The sequence below is a fragment of the Cnephaeus nilssonii genome (assembly GCF_951640355.1).
Source record: "Cnephaeus nilssonii genome assembly, chromosome: 5".
Taxonomy (NCBI): domain Eukaryota; kingdom Metazoa; phylum Chordata; class Mammalia; order Chiroptera; family Vespertilionidae; genus Cnephaeus; species Cnephaeus nilssonii.
In genome coordinates this window covers 88,561,934-88,584,168 of record NC_137076.1, presented here as the reverse complement: position 1 = coordinate 88,584,168, position 22,235 = coordinate 88,561,934, and the positions used below count along the sequence as shown (strand labels likewise).

The window sequence follows — 22,235 nt, the reverse complement described above, 5'->3', positions numbered from 1 at the left end:
TCAGCAGAATTTAATCCCGGCTTTGTTTTCACTGGAGCGATTGTTATGGTTGCCCTCTATTCACAGCAACCGATACCGATTCCCCATTTACTAGTGAGGGCCTTTCCTTTGTAAATAACTTTGAGTAAAATAGTGAGTAGATGAAAACTCTAAGACTGCGTAATAGTCTTAATTTGCAGGCTTCTCTTTAGCAGTGAGCCGTTTGTAAAACTTCCTGGTTTGCAAAACGCTGGTACAGACAGTTTAGTTTGGTAAACACACTTTGAGTTAAACATACGCATTCCACTGTCTACACAGACCTCAGTTGAAATATGCCTTGTGTATGACTCCGGCTCTAGCTCTTGTTTTTGGAGTTTTGTAGGAGCTCTGGTACTGACATAAACATTTCTGAGAGTTAAAAATCATGTTTGGCTTATAAGGCGGGTGAACGACCCTGCACAGCTCCCATCTGTGTCTCCAGGGCTGGGTCTCTTCCTCCAGATACATTCTTGAGCTCCACACTCCAGATGCAAATTCCTCTAGAGTCAATACTTCGCTATAGTTTTAAATGACACTTGCTTCGAATAAGGCAATTAATAAAGCCAACCGGCCAAGGGAGGGCCTAACTGTGCAGGGGAGATGCAGACAGCAAAGTCCTGACTGAGTACAGGAAGGTGTGCAGGTGGGCCGGCCCCCCTACCCGGTCTGGCGCCCCGGCCCTACCTTCACGTCCTCCACCTTCATGCGCGTGCCCTCCTTGCCCACGAAGATGTCATCGATGTCCACCAGGATGTAGCGGTCCAAAGGCAGCGAGAGGCGCTTGCCGGTGAGGAAGGCCACGGCGTCCACGAAGACGAGCTTGTGCAGCCAGAAGTTGAGGTTGTTGCCGAAGAGCACGCGCTGGATGCCGTCGTGGAGGCCCAGGTCCTGGACCACGGTGGCGTGCAGCGCGGCGGGCAGGCCGGCGTCCGCGCTCAGGTGCGGGATGGACTCGGAGGAGCGCGTCTTGGCCAGCAGCACCGGCTCGTAGGTGGAGTGGTTGGACTGGAACACGGTCCAGTCCTCGCCGGGCAGCACACCCTTCTCCACCTCGCTGGGCCGCGTCACGTAGAGCAGCGGGGACCTGGGGTTGATGCTGCAGTCCTTCAGGCCCAGGTTTGAGTGCAGGAACAGGGGGAAGCCTTTGAGCTGTGCACTCAGCAGGCTGTTCTCGTTGGCCTGCAGTCGGGGTGAGGCAGGGAGGGGGAAACAGAGCCATCATGTCCCGAACCCCAAGGGACCACAGAATCTCAAGTGTGTGATAACAGTAATGTCACTCACCTTCCGGGATGGGGGGGGAGGGAGGTTGCCACGCCTCTGACCCTGTGCTAACAGGGCCACATAAACTCAGCTTCACCTGTCATAATAATACACTAGCTAACATGTATGCTGTCCTTACCGGAGCCAGGCACTGGGTTCAAGCGCTTTGTATGCAGGTTGCTAGTAATCCTCAGGGACCCCCACGATGGAGGCACTGCTGTCATTCCCATTTTACAGATGAGGAGAACGAGGCCCAGAGAGGCTAGGTAACTTGCCCAAAACCACAGAGAGAGAGGTCCATCAGGGAGAGCGTGGACTCTACCAGCAGACTGCCTGGCCCTGCACAAATTATGTAACCTCTCTGCCTCAGCTCCTCTGCTGTAAAATGTGGCTGAGCACTCGGGAAGTAGCCCATGGGGTGGTGGAGGAGGATGAGTGTAATGCTGGCAGAGGGCTTAGAACAGGGCCGGTGGCATCAGTCCTCACATGAGCCTCAGGAGGCGAGGAAACCGGCTTTGAGGGGCGTGCGGCCCTCGGTCACACAGTGGTCAGGAGGAGCCAGTTTGTAGCCGGCAGTCTGGTTCCAGAGCCCATACACCTGACCACCAGGCCCTATTTCCTGGGGGGTTCCAAACTGCTTTGGCCACACAAAGCTTTCTTCAGGAGAAATCCGAGGTGATGCCAGGATAGAGGAGAACAAAGAGGAGGTATCCACTGGGGGTGCAGACACTCCACCCCACAGCTCTCCCAACCCCCATACAACCCCAGCACCCTCAAGGCCACCCCCTCGCAGGAATCCAGCTCCCGGGGTCTGCTGCTGCCCAGCTTCCTGGGGACCTGCAGACAGTACCCTCAACTCCCACTCCCCTCTTCCCTAGGCTCACAGCCCTGCTCCTACACAACCTCCCTAACCCTCCCAGCCACCAGCCTCTGGATATGCTACAATCTGTCCTTGTCCCTGTGCCTTTCTGTCTTCTTGGCCTGGAAAACTTCTGCTCATCCTTCAAAACCCAATGCACATACCCTCTTCTCTGCACTGGCCTTCCTGGGACCATGTTAAAGCCTCAGCTATAGCACGCTTTACCTTGGCTGCTGCATTTATGTTGAGGGTCTCTCTCCCACCAGTCTGTACCCTCTTGAGGGCAGGGGCTTTGTCATTTCCAGCATAGGCTTGACACCCCGTGAGAGTAAACACATATTTGATGAGTAACTGAATTTTTAACAAGAATGAAAGAGGAACAGACAGCTCTCCAGTACCTGGCACATGACAGGTTTCATCTGTTCATTCCATAGCTATTCACCATGCCAGACACTGTGTGTAGTGTCAGGGATGCAGTGAGGAAAAACAGACAGGGTCCTTGCCCTCAGGAACCTTAAAGTTGAGCAAGGCAGAGAGATAGCAATCAAACCGCAGAAATAAACATAAAACTTCAATGAGGCACATGTTGCAAGAGGAGGTGCACAGTTCTAGAATAGTAGATGACTGGACGTAGTCAACCAGGAAAGGCCTCCTGGAGAAAGGGGCTTGAGGAATGAGAAAGCATGTACAAGGGGAGAGGGAGAGGCCCGGTTCTAAGAACAGCAAGTGCTAAGGCCCTGAGGTAGGAGAGGCTCAGCACAGCCAAGGAATGGCAAGAGGCCAACAGAGTGATCAAGAGAGGAAAGGAGAGGAGACAGAAAGGTCAGCTAGAGCCAGACCTGCAGGACCTGAAGGTTGGAAGTGGCAGTGGGAAGCCATCGAAGACTCTGTCAAAGGGTTTTGAACAGAGGGATGACAGGTTCAATTTGCATTTTAAAAAGACCCACCTGGCTGCTGTGTGCAGAATGAGTGGGGTGGGGCAAAGCAACAGCGGACAAAGGGCACCAGGGAGGCTAGAGAGGGAGGCGGGGTGGTGCCTAGGGCCACCCTGGAGAGCTGGCCAAGTGAGCACTCACCAGGCCACCCGCTGTGCCCCAGGGTAGGGTTGCATCTGCCCACAAGGGTGCCTCTTACTCTCTCCTCACGCAGGAGGGCTTTTTCTAATTCCCACAAAGGCTCTGCAGGCCCTGGCCTGGTAAACCGCGATAGGAGCCGCATTTGATGTTATCAGTTACCAGAATACCTGCCAACTGCCCACTCTGCCCCAAGCCTCAATGCAGAGCGCCCCACCCTGAGAGGCCACCTCTCCCAACCCGTCTCCCCACCACCCTGCACGCCAGCACTGGTCAAAGAGGAGAAGTACATTTCAGGCCCTGTCCCTCACCTGCTGTGGCCTGGGAGGTCACACTGGACCACAGGCACTGGGGGATCCCATTTCAAAGCCCCGACCCTGAGCTGACTGCCAGGCGCTGGCAGCTCAGCCAGCTGCCCAGCTGGAAGACACTGAAGAAGGGAAAAAGCCAAGTTGCTGACTGTCCACTCTGTCGGCAATGAAAGGAACCAGCTGGGAAGGGAACGGAGAGTAAGCCTCGGCATCACAGAGACTGACCCCCAGGGCAGGCCTTGCCCGCAGGAGGGGAACCCCTCCTGTCCCTCAGCACTAAAGACCCACTCAGGAGACACCAAATCTTCCAATGAGGTCATCCAGGCAGCGGAAGGAAGCTCTGGTACAGGCGCTGGGAAGCCCAGTACAGACTTAGTGACTAGCTGATGACCTTGAGAACCCATGTGTCCTCTCCAGGCCTCGGGTCAGCTTGTTCTGGGTTAGAAGCCAGAAGTGTGGTTGTCAAATCTTGGCTCTGACTTACTGGCTGTGTCATCCTAGAAAGCCATTTAACTTTCAAAAAAATACGTTTCTATTGATTTTAGAGAGAGAGAAGAAGGGGGAGGGAAAGAGAAACATTGATGAGAGAGAAACATCTATAGGCTGCCTGCTGCACTTCCCCTACTGGGAATCGAGCCCGAAACCTGGGTATATGCCCTGACCAGGAATTGAACCAGAGACTTCTCAGTGCATGGGACAACGCTTAACCAACGGAGCCACACCATCCAGGCCATTTAACTTACTTCCTTACCTGTAAAGGAAGTGTCTGCTTCACAGGGCAGTTGTGAGAGTTACGCATAGTAAGGCAAGCAAAGCAATGAACTCAGTGTCCGGCACATAGTAAGTGTGCAAAAAAAAAAAAAAAAAGGTCGGGTAGCCCTTGTCAGTCCCAGGAACTGGGGCTACCAATGAAGACCTGCTCCACCCTTAAGGACCTCACGTGAGCACAGGACTCAGAGACATAAGACTCAGTGCTACCACCAGCCACAGAAACGACAAAGCATGACAGCTGCCATTTACTGGGCGGCTGCAGGCACCAGGCACTGTGCTAGTGTTCCCACCCCGTCTTGCTCTATCTTCAACATGGCCCAGTGAGGCAGGAGCTGTGATTGGCTCCACTTTACAGATGGCTTGAGTAGTACCCTGTCCAAGGTCACTCTGCTTTTAAGTGACAACAAGATCTAATCAAGGGTCTGGACGTTTCTGCCCTTGCTCTCATGCTGAGGGAATGCAGCACCGGGGTGAATTGGAAAATGAGTCTCCAGATCCCTGGGGTCCACAAACCATCTGGGTTTGGCCAACCCAATGCACAGTGCTGAAGGTGGCCTTGCAGAAAGAGCCCCAAAATGTATATCTTGACCACCAGAGGGCGCCAGTAAGAGTAGAAAGTCACAGGTCTCTGCTCAAAACCAAGTGGGGGTCTCCTGTTATGCAATAGGGTAGGAAGAGCAGGAAGACCTGGAATTGCCACTGACCCTACTAAGCATGCCCCTGCCCCTCCCAGGGCCTCATGTTCACCTGTAGAGCAAGGACTGGGGCTAGATGGGGTCCAAGTTCTCAGCTGTACCAACTGTGCCCAAGGACAATAGTCCACTGCCTGGTTTCCAGAGACTGGGAGCTCTGTGCACTGGATGTGGCCTCTGATGCAAATTCTACTAAATAAATGGTCTGAGGTTCCTGAACTCACTGCATGATGGCTATGACTGAGGCCTATAGAGCCAGACGCCTGGGTCCAAACCCTAGATCTGTACTCACTGGAGGTGGGAACATGGGCACATTTCTTCACCCCTCTTTGCCTCTATCTCCTTCCTCTTAAATCAGGATGGCATCTACCTGGCTTGGAGGATGGTTTATGAGGTTCAATGAGTTAATGCATGTAAAGCATATAGGCAGGGCATGGCTCTGGGTGAGCACTCAATAAATGTCAGGCCTGGGGCTCTGACTCGATCTTAATGAAGTTCATGGAGGGAAAGGGAACAGAGTCCAGGAGAAAAGAAGAAACAGACAATGAAGAGAGTCTGACTTTATGCCACTATAAAGCCATAAACCAGGTCAGCATTTCCCGGAGGGTGATCTGTGAGGTAAAAGGCTTTGTGATCAAGCCAGTTGGGGAACAAATCTCACCAGGTTGCTCTACTGCAGGACTTTTAAGAGCCTTCGATTCCTTGGCCCACAAAACCTCAATTGGTGGCAGAGCATCCTGCTGCATTAACGCATGTAAGAACACGCTGTGGGAAACCTGTCATGACACCAGGCTCCTCCCAGCACAGGGCCAGTGCACAGGGGAGTCCACGAACGCGTGGGGATGAATCGTCATCCCACAGTGGGCATGGGCCACTTCTGAGCCACCTCCTGCTCCCCTCCCTGCTCATGCCAAGCAAGAGCCTGCTTCAGGACCCATGCACTTACCCTCCCCTCTTCCGGGAAGGCCCCTGGCACAGAGCCACACAACTCCTTCCCTCACCTCCTTCCAGTCACTATATCAAAAACAGTCTCAACCGCCATACCCATCGCCCACTGTGCCCTTGGCCTGCTTGATTTCTTTTTGAAGGCATCACCACCTGCCACAGGGTGTGTGTATTTGTTCACTGTCACCCACCCCTCCCCACGGCACTGCAATGTCGGCTCCGTGACAGCAGGGACCTTGCACATTTGATCACCACGGTGCCCCAGTGCACAGCACGGGGCCTCGGACATGCTAGTGCTCAGTAAGTACTGACTCAATTAAGGAACAGATGCCCCCAAGCACCCGGCTAGGGTCCCAACCAAAGTTTGCTTTCCTCTGGTGGGTCAAAGTTCCTTGGCCAGAGCCTCTGGATGTCCATCCAGCTGTCCCAACCTCCCCCTCCCCAAGGTTCTCCAGGACACTGTCAACAAGGACTCTGATCCCAGCAGTCATTCTGGGTGCCCCACGAGCCCAGAGCAGCTGGTCTGCCCACTGGGACTTCCTTTTTCCCTTTCTCCCAATGCAAAATGGCTCCAATTCAGGAGGTGCATAAACCCCACACTCCACCCAGCCCAGAGGGAAGAGCCTGTGAGCCAGAGCCCAAACTGTCTAAGTCTCGGTTCAAATCCTGGCTCTCCCACTTATAGGCTACACGGACACATACACATAATCTAACCCTCCTGAGCCTTGGTTTGCTCATCTGCAAAATGGGGATGACATTTCCCGTCCCTCAGGAGGACTGCCACGACAGGTTTTGAGGGACTTGGCAGAGCATATCCTCTCCTACCTCCCACCCATCCCTGGGGCCTCCTTCAGGCAAGTACCTGCTATATGCCAAGTCCCAGGCATGGCAGGCAATCCCCCTGCCATGTGCTCCTAATAAGAGCTAATCCTTAAAAAGCACCTACTAGGGACCAGGCACAGTGCCTAGTGCCTTAAATACACTCGTCCATTTAACCTTCACAGAAATCCTGGGAGGCAGGTGCTCCCATGACACCCATTTTACAGGTAAGAAAAGTCAGGCACTCGGCTAACAAGCGTGGAGATGGGATTCAAACTTAGCTGGAGCTCTGAACTGCTGGGGACCCTGCCCCCTGCGTACCTTGAAGAAGCCGATGATGCCCACGCCGTAGGCCACACAGTACTTGTCCAGCAGCTCCCGGTTCCAGGCGTCCAGGTTCACGTACTTGAGGATGTTCTCATAGATGATGAGGGCGAAGCGGCCACGGCCCTTGTCAGTGAGCGTGGGCATATCCCCCTTGCCCGGTGCAATCTCTGTGCGGTACTTGAAGCGGCTCGACTCCAGGATGGCCACCACCTCCTGGCCCAGCTGTGAGTAGAGGCTCTCCACAAACACCAGCACCAGCGGGTCCGTGCGGGAAGGGGCGGCCGCCTGCACGGGCTTGAGCGGCAGCAGGCGGCTGGGGGCAACAGGTGGCGGGTCCCCACAGTCAGGCTCGGGGGCGTCTGCCGAGGGCTCCAGGCCCCGCTTCCAGCCATATAGGTAGTAGGCGGAGACAAAAACGCTGAACACGCAGAAGACAAACAGCAGGAAAAAGATGGCCTGTGGGGACACATGCCGACACAGCCTGCGGAGGCGCGCCAGGGTGGGCATCCTGGTCCCTGAGACCTCGGCCGCCGGAGGCCCGGCCTGCCCTGGCCACCCCGAGGCCCCACGCAGAAGGAGACACCGGAGTTGTCCACGGGCCAACCAATTCACAGACAGTTAGCAAGCGAGGCCCTCAGCGGGCAGTAGGAGTGGAGGATCCGGGCCGCCGGCCCTTCCTCCCAGCCAGGGGCACAGTCCGCAGGCTGGTTGTGCTCCTTCCTTCCTCCTCGCCCCTTTATGTCACCATGGCAAACCCCCACGTGGTCCTGTGCACAGCAGAAGTACCCCAGGGCGTCAGGGCCTCCTGGGGGGGCCCGGCAGCGGGCAGGAACACACTGGGCAGGCCCGGGGATGCCACATGCTGCTGGCTTGGCGGGGCCCCCGGGGCCAAGGCTGTGGAGAGAAGTCAGAAAGTGAAGAGTCAGAGTGTGGGCTTTGGGGGTCCACTGATGGTGGATGCACAGGACCTGACGTAGGCAGGCCCAAGGTCAAGGACTGCTGCCTAACCTGGCTGAATGGTCTGCGAGAGCTCCTTAATCTCTCGGAGCGTCCGTTCACCCATGTGTGAAACGGGAGGCTGGTGGTACCCAGCTCACAAGACAGGCTGGGGGATTAAGTCCAACAAGGTGTGTACATGACTGACAGCAGCACCCAGCACCTGGTGTCTACAATGGCAGCTGCTATTTGTTATAGTTATCAGAGTCAGAGACCAGACCAAGAAAACTCCAGGAGAGGGAAGAAGGGACACAATAGACACTTCCCAGGCCTGGGAGCTAGAGGTGGAATTCTAAATCACACTCGAACACCATGTCCTCTCTCTCTCTCTCAATTACCTGCAATGCTTCCCCCCTCCCCCATTTCTCTCTGAATGGGCCCAGCAGCCCCATCCGACAGGTGAAAAGACTGAGGCTCAGGCAGAGCAGCCAAACCAGGGCTGAGGCATCGGCGGCTGAGCTGTGCTGGAAGGGCCCTCTCAAGCATCAGTGCCTCATCTGTGAGATCAGCACCTGGGCCGCAGGGCAGGGGCTGAGGGAGGACTGAGTCCATCAGCCCAGGAGCTTGGCACCAGCAATACTTAAGAAATGGCAGCTGTCACTATCTGCCCCAACGCCACCGGCATCTTTCATCCTCAGGGCTCATGCCACACAGGTACACACACCAGGACCCCGAGTGTGTTGAGGGAAGGCGGGCAGGGCCCCAGGCAGCCAGAACTTGGGTCCCAGTCTCCCCCTCAGCCAACCCCTGACAGGTATGCTGCTTGTATGGGTTTCTCTGGAGAGTTGATGAGACCACCCACCCATACTAAGACCCCAATTCCATCACCCCAAATAGCACTCCCACACACACAGCCCTCTACTCGCCCTTCAACATGAGTGGAAGCAGCTGCTGAAGGCTAGCAGGAGAGCTCCCCAGGGTGATGGGGGTCGGGACAGGGACAGAGGTGCTGGTGCAGCTGGGGAGGGAATGTAAGCCTAAGACATAGACTTAGGGGTGAATATCTTCAAAGTCCCCCCGCTCCCCCCCCCCATCCAAGGCAATCCAGGGTGTTCCACATGGGTACGACATGGCATGCCAGAGAACTTCTAAGAACTCATACTAGGAACTTATCCTTAATGGAAAAGCGTATAAAGATTTCCCTGCAAAAATACACCCCCAGTGGTATTTATAACAGCAAAAGATGCCGTTTACAAAAGCAAATGCCCAACAACGGGGGACTGTCTTTGGCAATTACAGCGCAAGCATGTGATGGCATCCCAGGCAGCCATTTACAAGACGTCAAAGAACATTAACTGACACAGCAATAGAATTACCATACAGATTGTTAAAGTGGAAAACTTGTATAAAACAGTATGCATTGTCATATTTTGGGTAAAAAATTTTATGCATAGGCCAGAAACTTGTACTAAATCTAAAAAAATGTTAACAATGATTATCTCGGAGGGGTTCTTATTTTCTTCCTTTTGTTCGTTTCCTAAATTTCCTATAATAATCATTTGTTATTTTTGTGAAAATAAGAAAATAAATGTTTTCAAAAGATATGCTCATAGACTGACAGATCTCAGGGGGAAGGGAGGAGAGGGGTTGGGAAGAGATGAACCAAAGCTCTTCTATGCATATATGCATAGCCCATGGACGCAGACAATAGTGAGCTGAAGGCCTGGGGTGGGGCTGGAGCTGGGTGGAGGAGGGCAAAGAGGGGGAATAGGGGGACATCTGTAATATTCTCAACAACAACAATAAAGGTGTGCTCAGAAGCAAGGAGAGGACACGTCTCAGTCACCAAGTCTGCTCCCAGTTCTGTCATAATGTGCTGTGTGACCCCGAGCACAACCTGCCCCGCCCTCTCTGGGCTTCCTGTCTATTAGAGAGGGGTTTGGGCCAGATGGTTTCTAGGGGCTCTTTCACCGCTGATAGTCTACAATTCAGTCCCTACTATGTGCCAGCACCATGGGGAACCCAAGGCCACCACGGAAACAGGCACCTATAAGGCAGTGGGGAAGGGAGAGTGTTTGAGACCTGAAGGCCACCAACATCCCTGGAGGGAGGGGACTGAGGAAGGCTTCACGGAAGAAGTGGTACCTGAGCTGATCAGCAGAACAAGTAAGGGCTGACCAGGGGTAGGAAGAGGGAGGGGCACATACCACACGCAGCTGGGAGTTGAGATAGTGTGTGGGCTTTCCAGGGCCTCAGACGTTCCAGCTGACAGCAGGCAAAAGGGACAAGTTTCCTGGGTGGAGTCAGGAGGGCCGAGGCGACTGGTCCTGTGTATACCTAGGGTGCACCTGTGTCCTACTGCCACTGATAAGGGCAGCCCTCTGCCCTGCGATCCCAGTGAGCCCCACCCCTCGGCCCGGGGCCAGGACAGACCTGTGGGGGAGGGAGAGCTGCTCCAATGGCGCCCTGCTTGCCACTGAGGCATGAGGCCACCCACCCTCACTTCCCTTGCAGGCTTGGCGCTGTGGGCACTGGCCCTCGGTCTACTGCACCAACAGCGTGTGTGGTAATGATGCAATCAGCAGCGTCTCAGACATCTGGGGGACACAGACCCTTGTGGGAATCAGATAACATTTTTCCATCAAAAAATATGCACATGCCCTGGAAAATGCTGTAATGATTTCAAGAAGTCCAGACCCTGTGACCCCAAACCCATCCGTGGACCTAAAGCCCTAGGCTAATAGAGCCAGGCACCTCCGTTCAAACCCAAGCCCGCCACCCAGTACTTGTGAAATCCTGGGTAAGTTAACTTTTCTGTGCCCCATTTCCTGATCTGTAAAAGAGAAAAACTTGACATACTTCCCAGAGTATGTGAATTTTCCCATTGTGAAAATTAAGTGAGTTGATCCATATAAAGTGCTCAGAGCCATGCCTGATGCACACCGTGGAGGGTCAGCCGCTATGATCATGCCTGTTGTTTATTTCAAGTACTCATCATGTGGACAATAACTGAGCCTACGAACACTGCAAAGCTCTGCGTGCTCCCTCTGAATCCCCATTTGCAGAGGCTGTGGCCTTTCCCAGGAACTAGATGGTTGGGCAGGGAGGGGCCAGAAGGTTAGAGGCCAGGAGGCTAGGGAGAAGGCCATGGTAAAGCCCAGCCCAGCCCAGGCTAGAGAGAGGGTAAAGGAAGCAAGAAAATGGGCCCACCAGCCTGTCCCCAGATAAGTCCAAGTACCTGGGATGGGGGTGGGAGGAGCCAGGAGCTTTGTGAATAAGCACTGGTCTCCAGCCAGCTGGTCTCCAGCACTACCCCCCCCCCCCTGCCCCACCGCACCCTTTCACAGGTCTGACCCCAGTCATTCAAGGCCTTCATCCAATAGCCTGTGTGCCAGAACCCCGGACTCCAGGGATGGGGAGCTGGAGGGTTTCTAATCCCCCTTGGAGCCACCAAAGCCTCAAAGACAGCTGGGGACTGAGGCCTCAACAACCCCTGCTGTCCAGGGCCCGGACTCTGCCTGGGCCCTGCTGACATCACCAGCCAAACTGCAGCCTCGCCCAACCAGTCACCAATCTTGGTCAAGCATTTAGGCCTTTCTAATGACGTTCCCATTGCCTGGAATGCCTCCCCTACCCCTGGGACACTTATTCATCCTTCAAGACCCCAGTTCCAGTGTCATCACCTCTCTGAAGTCATCCCCACGCACCGTGACCCCTCCTGCCCCCGGGGGGTCCCATTCCTCAGGCTTCCCACCCATCCCCACTCCACAGCCAAGGCTGAAAACCAGGACCTCAGGCCAGAATAGGATGCAGATGTGTGCCCTTTGACCTGCACAACATTTTTCTTTAATTTGAGATTAGTTATCAACATTTTAAAATCAGAAGATTTCACACAACTTCTAGGTTGCCTTTAAAACGAGCACGTTCTAGTGACACGGGGCACGCATCCCTACTGGCCACCATCAGCGGAGGCACTTGCAGCACCTGCCTCGGGTAGGCTGGCCATGTGTTCCCCCGTCAACACAGTGCCACAGGCACCCTCCTTCCCTCCTTTGGCTTCCTGCCCAGAGCCTGAGTGCACCTGAGTGTGTGGTCCATACAGAGTAGACTCGGGGCGTTTCCACTAACAGCTCTGCACTCTGTAGCCTGCAGGTCCCGGGGCTGGACCAGGACTTCCTGACCTCTGCGCGGGCAGGCCCTGCCTGGCAGCTGGCACACAGAGGGCCTCCCCAAATACCAATTTCCTTTCTTCCCCTTCCCCATATGCCTGGGTGCCCTGTAGGGCAGGAATAAGTCTGATTTACCCTGGAAGCTCCCAAGACTTTCCCAGGCATAGGTGCTTACTGAGTACTCAGGACATGAATAAATGAGCAGCTGTTGTTATCCCCAATTCACAAATAAGGAGGCTGAGGCTTCAAGGTGAAGTGATTTGCCACAGTCACGTAGGAAACTAAGTCTTGACTCAAAATCTTGTCATTCCTCCATGACACTCAGAGGTTTCTATAATAATTTAAAAAAAACCAACCATTATAATTATCACCATTGTTATTTTTACTGCTTCCATGTATTGAGCATTTACCATGAGCCGGGCCCTGTGCTAAGCCCTTTTACAACTAATACTGACATTATTCACATTTACAACTGAGAAAAATGAGGCTCAGAGAGATTAAGTCACTTGCCCAGAATCGCACAGCTAGTCAGAGGCAGAGCTGAAATTTGAATCCAGACCCCATGAGAGGGGGTCCCGAGTCTGCAGGGAAACCTTGGCTGGGATGGCAGGACAGCATGAGGGGGCTGCAGGCACAGAGGCCTCTACCCTCAGCCAGGCTCCCACTGTGCTCTCCCAGCCCTAGGTCCAGCTTTCCCTGCCAAGGTGCTGGGGATAATGAATGAGATGCTCTGGTTGTCATGGAGATACCATGGCAACGCCGCACTTTCGGGAAATACCACGGTAACTGTGGCCATTGCTTGGGAGTTGAAAGTCACTCCCTGCCCCGCTCCCTATTCTGAAATGTTCTGGTTCCCCATAATCCTCTCTAGGGCCCAGAGAGAAAGGAGGCAGAGTTATATGGGCCTTCCCAGAGACCAAGCGGTCCAGAGATCAGGTCTGGGGAGGGGTCCAGCTCCGCCCTGGATGGACAGGTGGGCTCAACAAGTGCAACCAAGAGCTCCCTGAGACTGAGCTTCTTGTGCCTTTCACGGTGACATGCACCTGTACATAACTTGCATATACTTGGTGCCTACTATGCGCAGTGGGCCTCCTGTGAAGGTCTGTATGCCTCATGCTGTTTTACCCCCCAACAATCTGAGAGGCAGCAGTGGCTGTCGGTATGGCAGTTACAGGCTCAGCGTGGAGCCAGCCCGCCAGGGATTGAATCTGGCCTCCATTATTTACTAACCTTGTGACCTTTGAGCAAATCACTCAACCTCTTTGAGCCTCAGTTTCCCCAAGTGTAAAATGGGGTTTATACTACTTATCTATACGCTGCCAAGACTAAGAGAGATGACAGCTAAGTGCCTGGCACACAGTGATATAGATTAAGAAACATTATCCATTTAGCAGACCTGGAAACTGAGGTTCAGGAAGGAACTGGCCCAAGGCCACATATCCAACTAATAGTGAGGAAGGGAGGCCAGCTCTGGGAGCACGCTGGGAGTCAGGGACAAGCAGATGACCGCTCCCTGTTCCCTCCTCTGCACCTACTGAGCACCACTAGGGGCACGCATGGCGCTGGGCACTGAAGATGCAGGCCTGTGGGCTGAGGCTTTGTCTCTGCTGTGATGCTGCTGCGGGATGAATGAAGGCCCTCACAGGCCCGCATGCTCAGCCAGCCCAGATGTGATTTCTTGCCTGCGTTACACCTGACAAACGTTCCCGACATCTCCCACACTCACATGCACACGAAAGCACAGGAAAACTCTTATGATGCTTACATGTTCACATGGTGCCAACACAGGCATCTGGGCCACAGGCACAAGAATAGGGTGGGGAGTTGAGAGGAGGTGCAGGATGACACCTATAAAGAGGCTCAAAGGTATGTGAATGGCCGGCAGCGTGGCTCAGTGATTGAGCTTTGACCTATGAACCAGGAGGTCGTGGTTCGATTCCAGTCATGGCACATGCCTATGTTGTGGACTCCATCCCCAGGGTGGGGCATATAGGAGGCAGCTGATCAATGATTCTCTCTCATCAGTGACGTTTCTATCTCTCTCTCCCTCTCCCTTCCTCTCTGAAATAAATAAAAGTATATATTTTTAAAAAGCATGTGAATGGCCACTGGGCTTGGGGGCGGAGGGATGGTTGCCGTCCAGGTTTTGATAGTCCCACAAGCAATCCCAGGAACACTCCCCATAGCTGACCCAGCCCCTCCCAGCACAGTCACCTCACCACCCACGGCCCAGACACACCCCACAGCCACCAAACTCCACCAGCCACCCTGCCCCAGCCTACCCCAGCCACATGTATAGCACAGCCGAGAAAATACTCCACATTTGCTTCCCAGCTGTGCAGGAGTTTCTCAGCTCAATCGCACCGCTGGGAGGCCCACACCAGAAGCAAATCCCTCCTCTGCTGGAATTCGATGCACACCCCATCCCCCACAGCCCTGCAGTGCTGCCTGGCTTCGGGCCGAGCTGCTGCCCATCAGCCACCCTGGAGTCCAAGGCCACCACCAAGGGACTGTTGCAGTCTAGCTCAGTCTCAAGGCCAAAGAGTGTGCAGTGTACCCTGCAGTGAGCACACGGGGACACTGAGGCCCAGAGAGAGAAAACCCCTGGGGATGCACCTGCTAGGCCTGACCCACCCCCCACCTACCTTGGTTCATTTTCTCGTCCAAGAAAACCCTGCCCATCCCCCTCTCGGGCCAGCCTTAGCGGGAGGTGGGACTCTGCCAGCTGTGGCTTTCAAGTCCTCGAGGAGCTCCCCTGCTCTGCATCCCACCGTGCAACGCCAGATGTCAGCTGCTCTTACAACTAGAACACTGGTCCGCCACTTCACAAGAAGCAGTGGTCCAAGGCAGAAGTGGCCTCCTACCCATGGTCGGCACCCATGAGCTATGGGCCCTTGCCTGCTACCTTCACCTTTTGAATCTGCTATGAGGCATCTCCGAGCTGAATGCATTAATAATACAAATTTCCATTTATTGGACAGGATATGCCTGTCTGAGTGCTATTATTTAACCCTTACGACAGCACCGTCACCTACTTTCCACTCATCTCACAGATAAGGAAACTGAGGCCCAGAGGGGGCCACTGAGTTACCCCAGCACACAGAGCTAATGAGGGGGTGATGGGGAATCTCAGCACAGAGCCACCGAGCCCATCATCCTTCAAATCCCGGGTCCTCTGTGTTCACCCAGGACATCCCACTCTCTGGGCCCTTTGAATGGTGCTTTTTCTGTTTTTGTTTTCATTCATTTTATGTGTATTTTAACTTAAAAGCAGACTCTAATGAGCCTTCTTGGAAGCAGACCCATAAATCATCCATCAATGTACAAGCAAACAAAGCATAAAACCCTGGTTCATTCGCAGGTTCTCAACCCGGTTGTTGTGGGTTCCCCGGCAGGGACTGCCCAGCAGAAACCTCAGGAACGTAGACCTGCTTGTGGAGAATTTGTCTTTCTTCCAACAGGGCCTGAGTTGAGAGTTTACCTTTGCACCAGCTCTGAGGAAAGGGCTTACGGAGCAAACAAACAAGTCAGATTGCGGGGGGGGGGGGGGGGGGGGGGCGCAGAATGGGGAACAAGAAAATCAGGACCAGCTGCCCTCCTGTCCCAAGGTCAGGCTCCAGGCCCCCTGAAGCTCCCAGCGCAGACCCAGATGGGCAGGCCCACCCCAGGGCATGATCCTCATGAGCCCATTCAGCTTCCCAGAATCGGGCTCCCTCCTCCCAACCCCCAAATCCACTTGCTACAGTCAAATCCATCCCTATTTTTCTTAGGCTCAGATCACGGGCACTCAAAAAGACTAGAGTGATATTTCTTTGCAAATACCATACCCTCCCTGGCTGACAGCAGCCGGCAGTGACTGAGCTCCCGGTAACTCACCAGCCCCACACCCGGCTGTGCTGAGAGCTTCCCCTGAATTATCACACCCAATCCTCACATCCTGAGAGGTGGTACCACTGACATGTGCACCTCACAGATGAGAAAACCTAGGCTCAGAGAGAGTAAGCAACTGACTGAAGGTCACACAGCTAGGCAGAGGTGGAGCTAAGAGCCCAAGCCAGCCCACATAGAGCCCCTGCCTGTAACCTCTATAGAGTCCTGCTAGCCACCATTCCTCACCTTCTTGAGCCAGGTCTTCAGCCCAAAGCATATCCAGAGAGAGGCTTTCTGCGGGCGGCTGGCCCCAACTGCCTAAACGTAGGCTAACCCAGGAGAATCTGCAATGGGAAAGCCGTTACTGACAGAAGAGCCAGCACAGGTCCCAGAGAGGCAGGACCTCAGCTAGGGGGTCCCTACCTTCTCCTACATCAGGGGCCTCTGTCATCCCAGGCAGGAACCCCACATGAGAAAGGGGACTGCCTCCATGCCCCAGGAAGAGGCCTCCTGCTAAGGAAGAGGAAAGAGAGGCAGGAGTGAAGCTCAGAAGCAGATCTCAGCTAACCACCGACAGGAAGGACGATGGTGACCGACAACCTCACGGTCTGCTGCGTGCGCGGTACTGTAGCAAACACGGCCGGCGTGCCCTCATTTATTCGTCACGGGTTCCCAGTGAAGTAGAAGCAAGTTTATCACGCCCTGAGCTTCTCCCCTGGCTGCCACCCCCGCAGAGGAGCAGGGAAAGGCCAGTCAAGGCCAGCCCCTGCCCTCCCACATGCCCACCCCACATCACCAGATGCCCCATGAGAAATTCCGAGGAGCAGGCATATCTGGGGAACCTCCATCTCGTGGATGCGGAAGCCAAAACCCATGTGGGCCCGAAGTCCACATCAGCATCCCAGCGCCTCTGTGCCTCCGGGCTTGGCCTTCCCTTTCTCTGTGCTTCTGTTTCTTCAACTGGACAATGAGGGGAGCGAACCAGATGGGAAGCTGATGACCTCCTGGGGACAGAAGCCTTCGAGAATATACTGAGGGCTGCTACTGGACTCTCACCCACATTCTACAAAATTCAGGGCGGCTCTGACTGGCCCCACATTAAAAACATGGAAACCCTCTAGGGGCCCTGTGGGCTTTGATGAGCCGTGGCTCTCAAGGTCTAGACAGGACTGAAGCCACAAACGTGACACATGAGCACCCTGGAACCTCACCATTCCAGCTCCCCATGGCCCTGCGGTAAATCTTTAACTCTCAGACCTGTCGGCTTCAGGTGGATTTGCGGGCTTGCCAAGCTGTCACAAGTCGCAAGAGAAACTGATCCCTTCCTTCCTTCCCACACCTCCTTCCCCTCCATCAGGAGCTGCCGGCCAGTCCTGCAGCGACCCCAGGGGCTGGGACACTGAAGGAACCTGCTTCTGGTCCTGAAGGCAGACAGGACCCAGCGCCAGGCTCCGGGGCCAGCCAACCCCCTCCTCTGCACCCTGGGCCCCTCTTGCGTGGGTATGAACACGCACACGCCGCATGCACACATACATCCAGACAGACCTGGGAGGGCTGGAGAGCAGCGAGGGCACTAGGGGCCATGGTCAGAGGGTACAGGGAACCCAGGGAGAGAATGACAAGACCCACCGGAGCTCCAGGCAGCAGCCGCTTTACTGCACCGCGTCCTCTCAATGGCTCCACTCCTCACTTAACACGCCGCACCTAATCCCAGAGCCAGGACAAATGGCATTACAGTCAGCCAGTCCCCTCCCCGGGAGGGAGGGGGTGGCCCCAGGGCACCCTGAGCCACCAACCATGTTCCCGGAAGCCTTCAGCACCCCACCCCCACCACGTCTCTGGTCAGAGGCCACCAGCCCCTACCTACTGGACCTCAGCCCAATTCCGTCCCCGGCCCAGGGATCCCCCCAGACGGCAGGGACCCCTGCTTTAGGTGCCTCCCACGGAAGAAGAGAAAGCATGTCCCTGACCCTTATGCTTCTGGTCCCACTCAGGAACGGTGACAGCCAGGAGCGGAGGAGCCCTCGCTGGCAGCAAGCGTAGCTGCTTGGCAGTTCTGCCTGACCTCCTATGTGATCTTAAGCAAGGCCCTCCCCTACTCCAGGCCTCAGTTTCCCCACCCGTCCTGAGAAGAGGAAGAAGACTGATATGCTCAGGTGGGGTCAGCTGGTGGTCAAAGCGGCTGTGGCGTTGGCTTTTGGCCCTTCCTGCACCCCAGCTGGCCCTTCCCATCGCCCCGGCCTGCCGGGAGGAAGCCGGTGACTGCCAGAGTGTCAGGTGCTAGAGTGAGGAGGGCCTCACGCAGCCCAGAAAGCAGCGACCTGGCCACACAGGCAGCTGGAACGGGGCCCGGCTGGCCTGGGCTCACTTCCCGGCAGCAAACATGGAAGAGCGTCCACCCGCCAGGGTTTTTGCCTTTTTAGCGACACCAAGGAAAGCACAAGGCAACCTGCTAATGACATAATTTGAGGCCTCAAGAGCAGAAATAGAGAAAAAAGATGGTGTGCTTGCATGCATGGGGCTTGGGGATGGAGACTGGGCAGACCGTCCACGGCCCCTCCTGTCACCCCAGGAGGGGGGCCTATGGTGCTGCCAGCCCCAGGTAAATCCCAGGCACCCCTGCAGGGAAGAGCCGTCCCGGCCACCTCTTAACAAGTCACCTGAGGCCTGGTGGTGGTGGTGATGGGCAGACTGGCCCAGGAGGATACATCACAACCAGGCTGCCTGCCAGACAGAACTGAAAGGCTCCGGGCCCTGTGGCCAGAGGGGAGGGCAGCCAGGTTCTCGGGGGCTCCAAGGAGGGAGAGAAAGCTTTGAGGCGCTTGAGCTGCAGAAGCCCCTAATCTTCTGAGGCCTGACCGGCATAACATGGGGCCTGCTGAGACCCAAGGCCCACATGAAAGTGGCCTCGTCCCTCCAGACTTGCTGGGGCTTGTCGCCGCGACAAGAGCCCCCGCCAACACACCTCGGTGGCGAGGGGCTCAATATGCTCACAAAGAGGCGCAGCTGGCAGGGAAGGGAGCAGGAGGGGACAGGCAGGCCTCGCTTTCTCTGGAGCATACGCTGCGAGAGAGCAGAGACACAGCAAACCATGCCGGGTGACCTATATATCACAGACTCCTTTTACAGGGACCCAGGGGGTCTCAGTGAGACTCTAGAAGGTGCCTCACAGGTGTCCCCACACTCCCAAGGCTCAGGAGACCAGAGTTCTGGTCCTAGACCTCTAGGTGAGCCCAGTGAGGCAGCAGGCGCTCGGTCAGGAGGCACCCCCTCACGTGCTGGTGTGCCCCTGGCAACACTGGGAGGGAGCGCCACCTCCCCGCGCGCCTGAGTCAACACTCCTTCAAGCTGGCTCTGGGGGCCTCACTTGCCTCACCTAGTCCCAGCCTTGCCTGTGACCTCAGGCACCTCAGGCACCTCAGGCAAGCCTCGGCTCCTTTCTGGACCTTCTTTGCTCACCTGTGAGATGGAATAACGCCAGGTGGCTCCGAGGGCCCTCCTAACTCTAAGCTGGGCGGTTCTGTAGGGATCATAACTGACCTCCACAGCTCACCCCAGAAACGGGCACAATGACCCCCACTCCCCACTGTCCATAAATCCGTAAGTCACCACGCTCCAGGTGGACAACACTTTATACAACGTCAGCTGTGTAACTGGATGCGGGGCCCTTTGCTAACTGCTTGGCTCCACTCCTGCGGGGCCTCATTTACAAACGTGGAAACTGAGGCTCATGGCAGATAAGCAAGCTCAAGCTCCCAGCTGCGAAGTGCTTAGCTGAGATTCAAACTGGTGTCTGGCTTCCATCCTGGCATTCCATGACATCAACCACAGAGCACCCAAAACCCACTGGGCCTGGAAGATGCCATCGGGTCTTTGTACCTCCCACATCGAGGGCGCAACGCTGAGGCTAATGTGAAAGGCAGGCTAGTGGAGGCCGGGCGCAGGCGGGGACGGGAAGCCCGCATGGGCGCTGGGCATTTGCAGGCTGACCAGCCTCCAGCCAAGCCAGTTGCCCGCCGCTGTGGCTACAATGTCCTCATCACCACCAGCACACCACAGCCACTGCTGTGCCATTTTCAAATCATTACACAGACGCCAAGCTTTTTCACCAACATTGCTTTGGCATCACATGACAACCTTATAGGAACAGAGCAGGGATTTCTTCTTTTTCAAATGAGGAAGCTGGTGTTCCCTGCAGAGGAGTGACTTCCCAAAAAGCACACACCGAGGCAGTGCTTGAGAGGGGATCTGGAGTGTGCACCTCCCGCCTCCCCGTCCAGGGCTTTGTCTCCCCTCCGTGCCCTTGACTTTTCAGTGTAACCAGCCCTGATGGCCCGATAACAAAGTGACCATTGTTGAGCTCACTCCGTGCAGGTGTTATATACTATCTCATTTAACTATCAGTAAATTAAGTACTGCTACAGTTTTCATTTCACAGACGGAGATGCTAAGACTCAGAAATGTGGAGCATCTGGCCCCAGGTCGCCAAGCTAGGAAGGGGCAGAGCTGGGATTCGAACTGAGGGTGGTCTGGCTGTGGGCCCGAGCTCAGCACCTCGGTGCTGCACACTGCTCTGTCTGGGACTAGAGGCACCAGGAGACCAGACACACTCAAACAGTGTGCGTGCCTGGCAGGTTATGGCAAGATTATGATAATAGAAGGACAAACACAGCTCTTGGAGAGCCCACAAGATGGAGGTTGTTACAAACATCTGGGCAGGAGGCCAGGAGTCTGAGCAAGGGACATGGGAACAGAGGGAGGTGGCAGATAGGAGGGAGGCAGCCTTGTGAGACCTTGGTCAAGTGCCTTGCTCTCTCTCAATTTACCCAGCTGTTGAGAAAAGTCCCTGGAATATCTCCAGAGCCTCCTCCATCCCTAAAAACCCTTGGACCCTGGGAAAACAAGCAATGCTTGGTGACAGCTTGGCTGTGAGCCCTGGGGGACTCTGAAATGTCCTTGGCCATCCTGGCACGGCTCGACTGCTGGGAAACAGGCTTGAAAAACACAGGGCCAGCCAGCATGCCTGGGCACCACTGAAGTGTGGGTCCTGAGGGGGCCACATTCCGCCTCTGTCAACCTTTCCACAGCTCCGCGGCAGCAAGCGCCACCCGGCTGACTCACACAAGTGCCCAGTGGAATGGCACTCCAGGCCTGCCCTGCCCCCGCGGGCCCTGTCCAGAGCCCTACATGCAACTCAAGTCCCCTCACTGTCACCCGTCCTTCAATGCCTCTCACTCAGTTCGTAAGGTCAGCCCTGGGACACAGAGACAAGGGGTCCTGTAGGAGAACGTAGGGACAATGGCCACCCCATCCCAAGGGGCCTGGGCTGGGCAGAGGCTGCCCATGCCAAGTCAACGCAGACTCTTAGGTGGGGAAGGTCAGGAGAGTCCATCAGTGCCGGCCCTCAGCTCTCACTCTGGCAGGTGGAAGGGGCTCAGCCTGAGTCTCCACACTAACAGTTGCCTCCTCAATCCACATGTGAAACATGCTCCTACTCAATCACCTTCCATGGCTCCCACCACCCACCAGGCAAAACCCTTCAATCTGACCGACGACACAGGCCACTGCTACTAACAGCCGGTTCACTGGGTGCTGTGTGCGACAGGGCCTTGGATAAGTGCTTTGTGCACATTTTCTCATTTAACCCTCACAGTGACCCTGATGCAGGTACTGTAGTTGGCCCATTTTATAGATGGGAACATTGAGGCTCAGAGAGGTCATGTCACAGAGGAAGGGAAAAGCAGGAGGAGCTTTACGAAGAGAGACTAGGTCCTTGGGGCACAGGAGAGTCCTCCCAGGTACCCTCCTGGCCCCTTGGAAATCGCCCTTCAATAACAAGACGGGGCAGGCCCAGGACCATCTCCCAACCCCAGGGTAAGTGCCAACCTAACACCTCTGACCTGAAATCTCCATGTTTCTCCCCAAACCTGCCTGTCCTGCAGCCTTCCCTGTCTCAGTAAATGAGAACACAGTCCTCAGGACAGAAACCTTTCACACCCCACGTTTAATCCACTGGCTCATCCTGCCAAATCGAGCCAGAAAGGGATTCCCCAACCGTCCCCACACTGAGGTCCTCCCTCATGGGAGTGACTGCAGCAGCCTCCTGGCCAGAGTCCCGCTTCCACCTGGTCTCCTCTCCACGCGGTAGCTCACACGATCCCTCTTACACGTACGTCGAAACAAGT

General features: G+C 55.2%; 1 protein-coding gene across 5 annotated transcripts in view; it reads right to left on the bottom strand.

Moving 5' to 3' along the window:
* NDST1 (N-deacetylase and N-sulfotransferase 1) overlaps positions 1-22,235 on the bottom strand; it is a 52,498-nt gene that overhangs the window by 17,269 nt on the left and 12,994 nt on the right. For 2 of the 5 annotated variants that reach the window (XM_079770509.1, XM_079770507.1), the window contains exons 3-4: positions 7,070-7,969; positions 703-1,197 (exon numbers count right to left, since the gene is read on the bottom strand). In XM_079770509.1, the coding sequence (XP_079626635.1) occupies positions 703-1,197; positions 7,070-7,582 (1,008 nt within the window). In that variant the 5' untranslated portion in view covers positions 7,583-7,969. Of the gene's footprint in view, positions 1-702; positions 1,198-7,069; positions 7,970-10,218; positions 10,748-16,296; positions 16,788-17,679; positions 17,755-22,235 lie in introns of those variants that run through there. The other 3 variants (XM_079770508.1, XM_079770510.1, XM_079770511.1) reach the window with 3 other exon arrangements.